The sequence below is a fragment of the Ctenopharyngodon idella genome, chromosome 10, assembly GCF_019924925.1.
Source record: "Ctenopharyngodon idella isolate HZGC_01 chromosome 10, HZGC01, whole genome shotgun sequence".
Classification (NCBI taxonomy): Eukaryota; Metazoa; Chordata; class Actinopteri; order Cypriniformes; family Xenocyprididae; genus Ctenopharyngodon; species Ctenopharyngodon idella.
The window spans coordinates 17,899,377-17,913,682 of NC_067229.1; the positions used below are offsets into that span (position 1 = coordinate 17,899,377).

Sequence of the window (14,306 nt, forward strand, 5' to 3'; positions counted from 1 at the left end):
TAGCCAGGAGGTTGCTATGCGGTTGCTAAGGTGTTCGTGATGGTCCGTGAGGGAATTCATTTTGAGCAGGCTGATATGTAAATTTATTTCGAACCAACCAATGAAAGATTGTGCTCATTGTACCCAATTTTACCCAAATGATGCATATCCTAAAGGAGTCTATATAAATAATGATGCATTATCTTCAAACACCAACACTTGTCGTCAATAAGGTAGCCTAAATAAATGGAAAAAACGGACAGCGCCACATACAATTATAAGCATGTATACATGAATAGAGTGCCCCATTCCATCAAACATCTACTCACCTGCATAAAGAAACTCCTCCACTCCTTCATTAACTTGTATTTTATTGATAATTTGGCCAAATTTGAAAGTTTTACATTTTGTCTTAAAAGATTAGTTCACTTTCAAACTTTCACTTTCACCCTCAGGCCATCATACATGTATATGATTTTCTTCTTTCTGATGAACACAATCTGAGATATATTAATAAATACCTTGATCCATCCAAGCTTTATAATGGCAGTGAGCGATACCAACGAGTATGAACTACAGAATGTGGCTCTGGGGGGTTAATAAAGGCCTTCTGAAGTGAAGCGATGCGTTTGTGTAAAAAAAAAAAAAAATCCATATTTAACAAGTTATGAACTAAAATATCTAGCTTCTGCCAGACTGCCTTCCGTATTCATCTTACGAAGAAAGTGTAAAACTCTTGCAGTTCAAAAAGCTTATGCTACATCCTATGCCTTTCCTATTCAACTTACGGAATAAGCTTAACTGACGGGACGCTAGTTTACACTTACTTCGTAACTTGAATACGGAAGGTGGTCTGGCGGAAGCTAGATATTTTACTTCATAACTTGATAAATATGTATTTTTTTTACACAAACGCATTGCTTTGCTTCAGACGACTGGGGTTGATAAGATGCTTTTGAATGAAGTCTGTTCTCACCAATAAAAGTATTAAAATCTCACCACCCCACACCTTTGAGCAGTAGTGCAGCCTACGTTTGAATAAATCTCCTCTAATTCTGCCAAAGAAAAGCATAAAAATGGTAAAAATACTGGGTGAAAATCAAAATGATGGAGCATGTTACATGTACACACAGGGTTAAGAAAATAAGCATGGATAAACAACACCTGATTGGGTAATTCAGATCAGAAGTCTAACACTTCAACACAATACACTTTAATCAACAAAAGCCCACTGGAAATCATTTGTTATGTACAGGTGCAACAGTTTGTACACCAGTAATACGGTACAATGTTTAGCCATTGTTTACAGACAATATGGGTCCACTGCCAGATGCGAAAAACATCCTACAGGGAACAATTAATATTATGTGAACAATTCACTAGAGTAACTCAGCACAAAAGGTGCTGTCCACTGCCATTCACATTCTAATGATTCGGACAAAGGCACCAGAAATACATTCAGGGAACTAGTCCAGCGCTGCTCTCAATACTCTCCGAAAAAAATGGTACAAAAGCTTTCACTGGGGAGGTACCCTTTCAAATAGGTATATCTTTGAACCTTATTTACCCCTAAAGGCTGCATATTAGTACCTTAAATGTACATATTATTACCTAAAGTGTACATATTAGTACCTTTCAAAGGGATCCTGCCCAGTGACAGCTTTTGTACCTTTTTTCTGAGAGCAAATACACCATGCAGTGTTATGATTTTCATCCCTAAATGTAACAGAAATCTAGTCGTGTCACGTTTCAGCATTTTGAATGGGATCTCTGACGCACGCCTCCATTCAAGGTCACCAAGGCCATTTATTTTTCCCTTGGCTGAAAGTGTGCAGCTTCTGCAGTCCGTCACTGTGACTTTTAAAGTGAAGCGCAGCTGTCCATTGAGTCAGGCGAGAATTCACAGGTGCCTGTATAAGCTCTCTGGACGTGGGCCTTTTTCTTCCATTGTGTCGTCGCTAAATAGACAATCGCTTTATAAACTGTCCTGACTGATCTGTGTATAGTGTGAAAGTATCTGATGTATTTGTTACAAGCTTTGGAGCTCATTTCTACGTGCCACCTGCGACCGAAATAGGAAATAATATGACGTCTACATTATTTGTGGTCAGAGTTAGTCTAGAATGCTCCCTAGGCATCAAAACAACATACAGTGGAAAACAACAACAACAACAACAACAACAAAAAAGGCTTCTGTGGTCTAATCTTAATTGTGGTCATTTTATATGTAGGCAGGACACTTCAAAGTCACCCATTTAAAGTTGTTGAAAACAAAAATTTACTGTAATATTCTCTGAGCAATGTAAATTGCTCTGTTTACGCCAAACATGGCTTCCAAATGACACTGTTGAACCTAAAACTCCCAGTAGCATGTCTAGGAAAGTCATCAAATAAGAAATCCCTGGCAAACTTCTGCAGTCTCTCCAGACCCAACTGGCAGTTGTGTGTAATGAAGTTGTGGAAAGGAGCTGTTTTCAAATTGTAAATTCCTTTCGGGTATTAGCTCAAATATGCCCATTTGAGGGTCAACAAAAATGCTGCTGGTGAATTTTTGAGAACAAAAGGGATGATTGGAATTGTATATAAACAATTTATTTTTTCCACACAAAAATAAGAAATAATTTATTATTGTTGTTCTTGTTGTTTTCTAAGACGTGAAAAATTAAAGATAAAAAATGAACTAATATTAAGGCTGTTGATTTAATGTGTTATTAATTAATTAGCTATTGAAATATAATGTGTTAAAACGATTAATGCGTAGTTCATCTTACATTTTACACAGTTGATGGTGACGAACATGATGCAAGGCAACAACTCACTGTGTGATGGAGCCTATAGAATGCAGTTACATGCTCCTAAAATTCAAGATATCAGGGCAAAAATGCCCCTGTATGAGTTTTTGTCTCATATTTATGTCATGATATAAATATATAATGTGTGCACATCTTGAGTGTTTGATGCCAAAAAACTTTTTTTTTTTTTTTTGACCTTAGAAAAAAGTACCCCATGTGTACAATGAAATATACTGCTGGATATTTAATGCAGAGATCCTGGACAACTTGTTCAAATACATGGCATCATGGATTCTACCAAATACCAACAGATAAAAAAAAAAAAAAAAATCAAACCTGACCGCTTCTGCTAGAAAACTTATAATGGGCCGTGGTTGGATCTTCCATCAGGACAATGATCCAAAACAAACATCAAAATCAAAACAAAAATGGGTCACTGAGCACAAAATGAAGCTTCTGCCATGGCCATCCCAGTCCCCTGACCTGAACCCTATAGAAAATGAGTGGGGTGAACTGAAGAGGAGAAGCACCAACATGGTCCTGGGAATTTAACTGCAAGGGTCTGGAGTGATTCTGATATCTTGTCAGGTGTTCTCCAAACTCATCAGGCATTATAAGTGAAAAGGAGGTTGCAAAATAAAAGGGTATGATTAATTATGGGCAATGTGTATTAGAGAAAAACATTTGTGACCCGTGCTGGCAAAATGAGTCGGAATGCGCACGGGCTAATTATGAGCTACAGGCAAAACAAGTCAAAAATTTTGGTCGATTTCGGTCGAATTTGAGGGTCTCACAAAAATGAGTTCATTAAGCCCTCATCTACGCTGTTAGAAAAAAAGAGATGGTGCTTGTCACTGGGGCAGTACCCTAAGGTACAAAAGTGAAAAGGCACCTTTGTACCTTACCCCTAAATGGTGCATATTAGTACTTTAAAGGTACATATTAGTACCTTTTTACCTTTGTACCTTAGGGTACTGCCCAAATGACAAGCGCCGTACCTGTTTTTATGACAGTGTAGCGATCCAAATGCTTCAAATAGCAATTAAACATCTAAAAGTATCTTTATTTGCATGTTTTAGGAGTACCTTTCCTTTGTCCATGAAAAATGCCGTTTTTCTCTGCTCGCTTCACCACTTGCACTTCCCCTCAGCAACCCTCAAGCTAGGTGTTTATGACTTTCTTCTTTCAGATGAACACAGTCAGTTATATTAATAATCACCCTGATGCTCCCAAGCTTTGTAATGGCAGTGCACGGAAACCACCTGTTTGAAGCTCAAAAAAGTGCATCCATCCATCATAATACTCCACATAAACTTAGGATGGCTTGAGGGTGAGTAAATCATGGGGTAATTTTCATTTTAAAGTGAACTAATCCTTTAAATCTACTGTAAGCAATTTCTTCACTACTAGGTTGTACAAAAATAGTAAAAAAAGATTCATTTAATTTTTAATGTGACTGATGCTTTCTCATGAACTCGCCACTGTGATGTTATAGTGTTGTGACTGGTTGCCAGGGTGTTGCTATGGTGTTCTGTGTGATTTTTAGTGTGTTGCTATACAGTTAGCATATTCTAAGTGGCATTATTAATATACTCATTTATTAATATTTTGATTTTTTTATTATTATATTTTCGGTTTTCATTTTAATTCTAAAGTTTTAGTAATTTTTGTTGTGTTGTAAAGTATTAGCTTTTAATCATTTTTATTTCAGTTTTAGTAATTTTAGTGCGTAAACTAAACAATCAAAAATGAGAAATGTTGTCTTGGCAACTACCTCATTTAAAATAGGTTTAAGGTTTTTTATATTTTTAATTTTATTTCAATTAGTGTTTTATTTTTTTGGTTACTATGGTGTTCTGGATGGTTGCTAGGGTGTCGCTTAGTGCAATCTTGTTTTCTTTAGGCTTTAAATCACATGTCATGTATTTATAAAGTGCTTTAGTGAGTGAAATATGAGAAGCATGGATTTCCAGCAACAGTTCTGTTTCTTGTTTGTAATACCATATCTCACTCAACTCAAAGCTGTTTTTCATCAGGGTCTTGTCTGAACACTAGCCAAGATGATAAATCTGATTGTAGGCCTGTGTGTTTGTCTATTCAAGCTAAATTAAATCTAAGTTTGAAGATACAGAGCAGCAAAAGAATCATTAAAACAACGGCATGCCATTGTTTATCGGTTTGCCAGACAACTGTTTTCAATAATAGCACAATTCTGATTTTATGTCTGCTATTTAAGAAGAAATTAAAGCAAGGAAACTCAAAATGACTATATTTCGAGGAATCTATTTAAATTTGTTTTTATGGCTTTTTTTTTTTTTTTTTTTGGTGAGTAAAAAACAAGAAGACCACAGAAGCTACTGTTGTTTGACACTGCAGAGATGTAAATCTCTGAGTTTATGAGAAAATAATTTGTTTACTACATTTCTTTGGAAGCAATACTGATATAAACACTGTCTGGATACTTTAACGGTTCCACACTGATATTTTATGGACATATATGTACAAATGAATAACACATGGAAGCAGCAGAGCAATCAGAAATGTGTGATAAACTACATGTTTGATGCATATGCACATTAATAAACAATCAAGTGCCACTTTAAAAGAAAATATATCTATAAAAACTGCCTTTCAACAAAATCATACTGAACAAAGAGGCTGAAGAAACATAAACAAAGCAAAGATTAGCCTGTGCACTTAGATTATATGGGGTAAAAGTAGGTTCAATCAGCTTAAAATAATCTTAAACAAAAGCTGAAATCAATATTACTACTTTTAGAAGGTTTTACTACATCACATTACTATATCAAAAAGAGCTGAGCTTATGTTTGGTTGCTTTGCCTCAAACACAAAAGAAGATATTTTGAAGAATGTTGGGGTCCAAACAAAACTGACCTCAAAACACTGGGACTTTTTTCAAAATATCTTCTTTCGTGTTCCACAGAAGAAAGAATGGCGTACAAGTTTGAAATAACATGAAGGTGAGCAAATTATGACAGAATTTATATTTGTGGCTGTTATCAAAAGAATAACTAACCATATAAGGTAACACTGTTAAAGAATGTAAGTGAAACCTGTTTCTGAAATATTTTTAAAGAGGGAAATAACAGGGCTGAATCGCAATAGGAGCACAAACACAAATGAGAAAGCAGCTAGAAAAGTTATTTTGCTTACACACTTAGCATTAAAGCATCAAAAATATCACTACTTTTGGAATCATTAAAGTTATGTCAATAATAAGGCACACTAGAACACAAATGAACAACCACCAATTTCCATTTACTAGTAATAAAGACACCTCATTTCCTTTGTCAGATGATGTAAATTGACACACCTGTGCAAATAGGTTTCTGAGATCATATTATATTAGCCTAGGACAGAAATGGACTTTGCACTGACTCGCCAACATCTTTATTTGCACATTAGTATAGCATCTTACAGTCCAAGCGTCTATGTTTAGCACTGCTATTTCCAGCTTAGGAGGATTGCTGGACACTCCAGCCAATCTAAGATTAGAGCCGCAGGTCTTTGATGTCGTGTCCCTCATGTCCGTAAGCCATTCTCAACAGCCCAAGACTTTTCACATTAGTTAGTAGGAAAAACTGATCCTAAAGGGTGTAAACCGAGTGTGGATTCAAAGCCCAGCAGTTCTCAGCCAAAGAGAAAGCTATGTATTAAAGGAATATTCTAGGTTGTTGAGTACAACAAAAAATTAATTTTGATGTGTCACTCCATTTCTTTCTTTGGGTTACAGTGAGGCACTTACAATATTTAACCACTAAAATACTCATGCTGCAGCTGATATCGAATACTTCCCTACTATATAGTATGCAAAAAAACTGTAAGCCAGTAGAGTAGTATATTATGCCTTCAACGTGCTTGTAGGACTTGTAATTACAATGTGTAAACTCGTAATTTACTGAGAGCTACGACTTGTACCACCTGACCACAGCAGATTTAAAGGATTAGTTCACTTTCAAATGAAAATTAGCCCAAGCTTTACTCATCCTCAAGCCATCCTAGGTGTATATGACTTTCTTCTTTCTGATGAACACAATCTGAGATATTTTAATAAATATCCTGACGCATCCGAGCTTTATAATGGCAGTGAACAGGGGTCACAAGTATGAGCTGAAGAAAGTGCTTCCATCCACATCCACCAATCATAAACTTGTACTCCACACGGCTCTGGGGGGTTAATAAAGGCCTTCTGAAGTGAAGTGATGCGTTTGTGTAAACAATTATCCATATTTAACAAGTTATGAAGTAAAATAAGTAGCGTAAGCTTTTTGAATTGCAAGAGAACGCAAAAGCATTGGCATACAATTCCTCCCATCTCATATTTTTGCCATCACCATGTCCCTTAAGGGGCTCCATACAAACAAGCGTTTAACCTTGATATTTCTAAATGCGAGACGAGTCAAAATTATTGATTGTGGTAATCAACCTTATTCCTCAAATAGTGTCGACTGACCTTAACATCTGCAGCACTAACTTTTACATAGAGAGTATATGGTCAATAATATACATACAGCTTTTGTCATTTTTATATGGAATGTATTTTTTCATTTATAAGCATTCATCTGGAGGCCATTCTTTATGAATTATTTCAGGTTCAGCATAACTGAATGAGCAGGGAACGATCACATGGAGATGCTCCAGTGTTTCTGTTATGTAATAAGTGCAAAGCCCAGGAACATGTTTGCAATATGAAATAACACAAGTAAAGAGTTAGTTAGACTTTCTTTCTCACAGTAATCTGAGTTACAGGATAAACTTAGTTACTGATAGGTGGCCAAAGTGAATGAATTACAGTATGTATAAAATATTCTCTACATGCAAAAATACACCACAAATTCCATTTTAAAAATGTATCCTCAAAAATGATCCTGTGTTTCCAGTGCATATTCCAGCACAATAAATTTAAGACGCATTTGGTAGAAGTTAGAAAAAATATTTAAACCATCTAGAGGCCATAGTTATATTTTTATCCAAATATTTGGAGAAAGTTTTTTTATCCGGTATTTGGTGGAGCAACACAATGTTCCTCAGTTCCTCCACAGCATATCTCAAATGAGCTCATTAATTAGCCTGTCATATGTTGTGTCTAATACAACATAAAACATACAAATAACATTGTATTTGTAATATATAACATTTTACTGTTCAAAGATTTCTCCTTTTCATCATCTAGGAACTTATTTATTACTAACCCGTTCGTTTTTTGTGTATGACCTCCAGCATGATGTTACAATAACATTATTTTGAGTTACAGGCAGTTTTTCTTACATTTGTCAGCTGTTCAGAACTGTGTTCCCTCTGGTCCAGTCCCAAAACTAGCTATATTTGGTTATCACCCAGTTCCAGGGGACTATTTTAAGCTGTGGGAAAAGTTAGGCCATCTTCATTGAGAACGCTGCGTCACTGTCTCGCTAATGGGAAAGACCCATATCATGGGAACGTGTTATTTTGGTGTTCTTATCCAAACAACTGCACTATTTATAAGTAACTGAAGAATAGCGTTCTTAGTTTTGACCCAAGAGATCATTTAACATGTAATTGAATGTGAATTTGATGTTAATTGTTGGGCAAGTTAAAAGTACGCTCAACATAATTAGAGATTGATCACTTCCATGATAACAGGCATCAGGCGAGCGGAACCGCTGCTGTGACAGAGAACAACAGCGACTCCCACTGGAACAAAATATTTTGGGGTTGAATGCAACGTTGGCTCCCTCTGCTGGTCATATCCGAGTATAGCACAATTCAAAAACAAATTTTAAAAAGAAAACTTGTTAAATTCTAAGTATTATAATACTATTTATATAATTAAATATTAACAGTGCTCCCCATCTTTACTAGCATTTTGTTATTAGCTGATAACCAATAACTATATATGTTAAAATCAAGAGAACACAAAAAAAAAAAAAAAAAAAAAAAATGCAGCTTCAGTTTTGAGTTAATCCAGCCTGTTCTGAATGTACAGTAGACCACATAGATCAACTCATATTCTGTATAAGGTTCATAGAAGAGTTAAACCGTTATTAACAACCATTTATTTATGAGTTACAAAAGTTAGTAACCTGTGAAAGTCAACCTTAATGGAAACATGTGAATCATGTCTTTATTTATAACGTTTAGAAATCATGAATAAATGGTTCGGTTCACTTTCACAAGTTACTAATATTTATAACTCATGAATAAATGGTTCACCCTTCATTAGGGTTCACAAGTAACTAATAATGTAATCACATTTTTTATTATTAATATCTCATCAAGTTATGGTTGTGCTTGTTTTTTTTCCAAAAAAATTTCATTTTGATAAACAGTTTTTATACATTCTTCTGAATAGGCATCATGGCCATTTTTCAGAGTATCATGGGTAATGCACAGAGTAAATTCTGATGAGCAACAGTGAGAAAAGTGACATAAGTCATGAGATATTATTGAGAAAACCACAAATAAATCATTCTTCAGTCTCACCATAACAGTATATTTTTGCTGCATTATGAAATAACCAGAATTTGAAATAGAAATCTGGTTTTGAGTAAAATGTGAATAAATACATTTATTAAGCATTTATAGCATTTGAGTTAAAAATGGCTCACTATTTGGCAGGTATTACGTTAAAGTCACCCTTTTTATTCATGCAGTTATAACTGCTTATCAACAACTTATAATGCATTTGTAAATGAGTTATTAGTCATTAACAAACACCTTTATAAATCCTTTACAAAGGGAACCTTAATGTAAAGTGTTACCGAATCACTTCTGTCGCTCAACAGAGCAAGACACATAGAAAAACTGAGTGTATTGGGTTAGACTGTCTGTGCAGTATCTGTGACAAACGACCCAACGGAATGGCTAGAGGTGTCGTTTCCTGACATTATTTGTTACCTGATTGAATCTCCAGCTAAGAGACAGCTAATCTTAGATTATAGATTATCCAACGCTATCTCAAGAACAATTCGTACATATTTTACGAGGTGGCTAATTCGTATGAATTCGTACGATTTGTCTAAACCCAAGTGATGGGTAGGTTTAGGGTGGGGTTTGGGGTAGGTCATTCCTATGAATTCATACGGATTTGTCAACTCGTAAAAAACGTACGAATTGCCGTGAGATCGGGCTGGATTATCTGACTATAATATCAGTATCCCAGGGTCATGACTCATATTATGACTGTTATCCCATGTTCATTAAAGCTATGATATAAAAGATTAGTATGTTTTAGCAAGTTAAATGAACCCTGATAGCACACGTACATCTCAGAGATGTCTGTCTGATGTGCGCGTTTACATCTGGAAGATGTTTTTTTTTTTTTTGTAGTTTCAACTGTAGCAGAGCAACATGAAGAATTACAGGTCCCTGGAGGCTGTGTATGTAGTACCCCTGTAAGGGAGTATGTTTATCAGTAAACACTCAAAACACAATGCTTCACAACATAGACTGTAAAAAAGATGGAGGAAGCACCTTCACTCTCTTCTGCACAGTATTAAACTTGGGACCAGAGTCTGCGCAGTAGTGAGTAGTAGTAGTGGAGGCGCGGTATCAAGGCCTATAATCACACCTTAACCTTTTAACCAAACAGAATATCTCACAGAATAAACCCAACCGTTTACATTTACACGTTAACCGTTTACACATATGTTCTTCTTGCCAGCTCCGTCTGTTTATTTGGCAGTATATAAAACTTCAGATCAGATCGTTTTTTTTTTTTTTTTTTTGGTTTTGTTTTTTAACTAAGAATGCCACACAGCAACTTTTCGGCATTGCACCAAGCAAAAATCAATTGTAATCATTACAAAGAGTAAAGATTAAGCACCTAACAAGGTCTACGTGTGTTAATTCGAATTGTAATCAGTAATGCCGACCAAGTCTGTGTGGCTACAGTGTAATATCATACAGGTATAAATTCCTTTTAATGTATTAAATTGCTTAATTAAGGTTTTTATAGATTCCATGACAGAGTTCAAGATAACTGGAGCTGCCAGTTTGCTAAATTTCAAATAATTATTAAACAGGAAGCACAAACTATGCAAAACTATGGCAGCCCTTCCAGTAATGTAGGGAATAGTGAATGAGGGTATAGGGGGCGGTTTTGTACACAGCCATTCATTTCAGTACATGCCATTACCATTGGCTGTGACGGACTGGCTAATCAGTCCAAGGGGTTTCTCTTCCTGTGAGAGAGCTAGGAAGAAAAATTACATTTCAATGCTTTTTCATTCTCTCATAAAACTTTAACATTTCCCCAATAAAAAAAATACGTCCACTTGCAAAAAGAAAAAAAGAAAAAAAACATTTGATGGAAATATGAAAAAAGAAAAACGCACTTTCTCAGGGGAATGCAGTACTTTTGCAAGAGAAATTACAAATGTTTTGTGAGTGAATTCAAAGTTTCTCGGGGGAAAGCAACGCAAATGCATTGATATATAAGTTTTCCTCCCATTTAATTTTTTTCCAATTCTTAAGTGATGATATATATATGTATACTTTTAAATAATTGATTTACTCTCATGAAAATATATTATAACTCCCATCATAATGTTGTTTATACAAAACTTTGTTCTAATGCCTCAATGTTGAGTTACTGATGTGCTTTTTGTACATAATTTTAGGCCAGCACAGCAGATGTTTGGTAGGAAGGTTTTTTGCATGACAAATCATAACAAGAATTTTATTACATTAGGGAAAACAGCAGTCATTTGAAAAAGATCGAACTTCAAAAATTTTAATGACAGTCAAAAAATATGGCGCAAATAAACTGCCAATACGGGTTTCAAAAAAGCAAAACAAAAGGTTCAGTTGCAAAATAAACAGATTTACAACTCTGTGGGTCCAAATGAAAACATCAACCACTTAAAAGTCCACCCACTTAAAGAATTTAGAGTCCAAAGCATAATTCTGTAGGTAAGTTGAGTACAACTCAAGGAAGTTAGTTATCCGACCCTCAGTGGCGGCGCCACTAACACAACTCCATCTCCTCGGACAAACAGCATAGGAATGTTTCGCTTCGTTGACTGCAAAACAAACGGGTTATGCATGTCAAAACAATGATTGATGGTTTAAATTAAATTCACAAGTTTACATGTACATATAATTCAAGAATAAAAGTTATGCGTATTTGGCGTGCTGTCCAGGGGGAGGGCTCAGAGCTCGGAATATTGGCCCGAACCCAGAGCACTCCCCCCGGTGTGGTAAAAATAGATAGAACTCGAAGTGAGGAGATGGGGTGGAGAAGGGATGCTGATAAACTCTTAGAAGAACAGAGGTAAGTCTGCTGTATTTATACCTCTTGTTATGGTAGAGTTGATTAACTGAATGCTCTCCACCTGTGCTAATCAGGTTAATTATCTGAACCTGCTCCTCCCGAATCTTGTTAAAAAAACATTATTAATATAGAAAAGAAAATTAAAGTGGTACTATTTTAGGGGGAAAAACGGGCTGCATCCGAAAGCTTAGGCAGCTGACTTGTTGCCTCGCTGCCCCATCAGGCAATGGCTTTGCAGGCAGCGTTTGCAAGCGAAAGATAGATACATCTATGCTGCCTTCAAAAATCAATCAGATGAAGGCAACTCAGGAGACAGGAAGTGAAGCTAACATTGGATTCAGACATGCCTTGATGCCTTCTGACCTTAGAATGTATCCTTCGAAGGCAGCATTTTTAAGATTTCGGACTCAACCAGGGTAATGAAGAGAGGATTTTTTGTAAATATTGTTCAATATTAAAGATTAAAAGTGTCCCAATCCTACATCAAGATTAGCATTTATTTTTTGTTCATTTTCTTACTTAGTTGCTGCTGTTAAATTGATTGATATTTGTTGTACTTTCTATTTAATGTAGTTCCAAACGTAGGTTCGGGAGGAGCCTAAACATTCAGTCCTGTCAATCATCATTACGAGCGTATATAAGCAGCAGTCACTGCGTCATCCCAGCGACACTTCTTCCAGCATCCCTCCTCCTCCCCATCTCCACCTCTATTTCTCTTATTCTCCCTCTACGCAGTACTGTTACAGGGGGGTTTAACTCGGAGCTCAAGCCAAGCCGAGCCTCGGGTTCGAGCCTCCTTCGAGGACAACAAGCCAAGTTTGTTTTACCATTAACCATTCAGACTGAATGGGCAGGCGAACTTGTAAATCACCAATATAAGGTTTATTATAATTTACTTTTGCATTCTGATGCAACAGATTAATGCAAAACCCTTTAGAATTCTTCACTGAAATTCAATTTGATAACTTCACAGAACAATAAACATGGAGGAATGCAACAGCAGTTACCTTGTAAATCTCCTCATACGTCTCCTCGTCAATTTCCACAGTCGTCACGGTCTCTTCAACATCTCCGAGGATCATGTTTAAATGCTGGTCATAGGCCTAACGTAAAATAATATAAATACACACACATATACTAATTATATATATATATATATATATATATATATATATATATTATATATATATATATATACACATACACACACACATTTATATAGTATATTATCATATAATATATGTAGTTTGTTTGTTTAATATACAATCTGTTGAGCATTAACTTTGAGCCTGTGTTATTTACTATTGTATATTGATTGGGTATTAAACCGCCACTGCAAGGCAAAGTTAAAACAGTTTCATTTCCTTTAACATTGTGTTGTTGTTGTACACTGTGGTATTACACCGGTATTACGAAAGGAAGGAAAACGGCACATGAGTATGAATAAATTGCAGTGGATGTGTGTTTGATCTCACGTGCAGTCTGCCGCGCAGCTCTCTGTCATTTCTCATCTTCACATAGATCCTCTCATCCAGACTCAACCGGATGAGATCCAGAGGCTCTTCTACAGTGTTGGTGGTTTGTTGCTGTAAATGAAGTTTCAGTCATATATATTATTGAATAACCATATGAGCAACTGTCTGAAGTCTGTTGAATATAAACTGGCTCGTGTGAGCAGCGAGACATAAATGAAAACGCCAGATATGTTTACGCTATGCAGTTATTAAACAATTAAGACATACACAACAAAATAGCATACCTGCTCAGCGTCGTCCGCCATCTTTCAAAATGACCCAAAATGCTTTTCGCTTGTCTCTCAAAATCGTTGTTTCCTGTTAGTCCAAAGTGTTCCTTTAGAGGGCGCTTAAAGACCCAGAAAACTGAGTCCGCATTTGAGAAGCGTTCAAATTTTAGGACATATTTTGTCTTACAGGACAAATTTGTTTAATATTTTATTAATTTAATAAATTTAATATTTTACGTCTATATATTCACAGGACGTTGTAGATTTATCAGTCAAAACATATTCTTAAACATTTTATACAGCCTTTTCCAGTATCACAAATGTCTTTGATTGGTCCATTCTGGCCAGCGCTGAGAAAAGTAACAGTGGTAACGCCTTTGACGTACTCTTCAGTAGTGATTCTGGTTCTTAAAGTTTCTAAATATATTTTAATATATTTATATACGTTTTCGCATCTAATGGTAAAAACCTAATAATGTAGGGCTACACTGCACTGCTGATATGTCATGCTAAATTA

At 35.7% G+C, this 14,306-nt stretch overlaps 1 protein-coding gene across 1 annotated transcript; it reads right to left on the bottom strand.

The window, feature by feature from the left end:
- Positions 1 to 11,491: 11,491 nt before the first annotated feature.
- Positions 11,492 to 13,928, bottom strand: lsm3 (LSM3 homolog, U6 small nuclear RNA and mRNA degradation associated). The gene is made up of 4 exons (XM_051911090.1): positions 13,805 to 13,928; positions 13,521 to 13,631; positions 13,053 to 13,148; positions 11,492 to 11,794 (listed from the first exon to the last, which is right to left on the bottom strand). The coding sequence occupies exons 1-4, from the start codon at positions 13,823 to 13,825 to the stop codon at positions 11,714 to 11,716; spliced, it is 309 nt and encodes a 102-aa protein (XP_051767050.1). The 5' UTR covers positions 13,826 to 13,928; the 3' UTR covers positions 11,492 to 11,713.
- Positions 13,929 to 14,306: the final 378 nt, after the last annotated feature.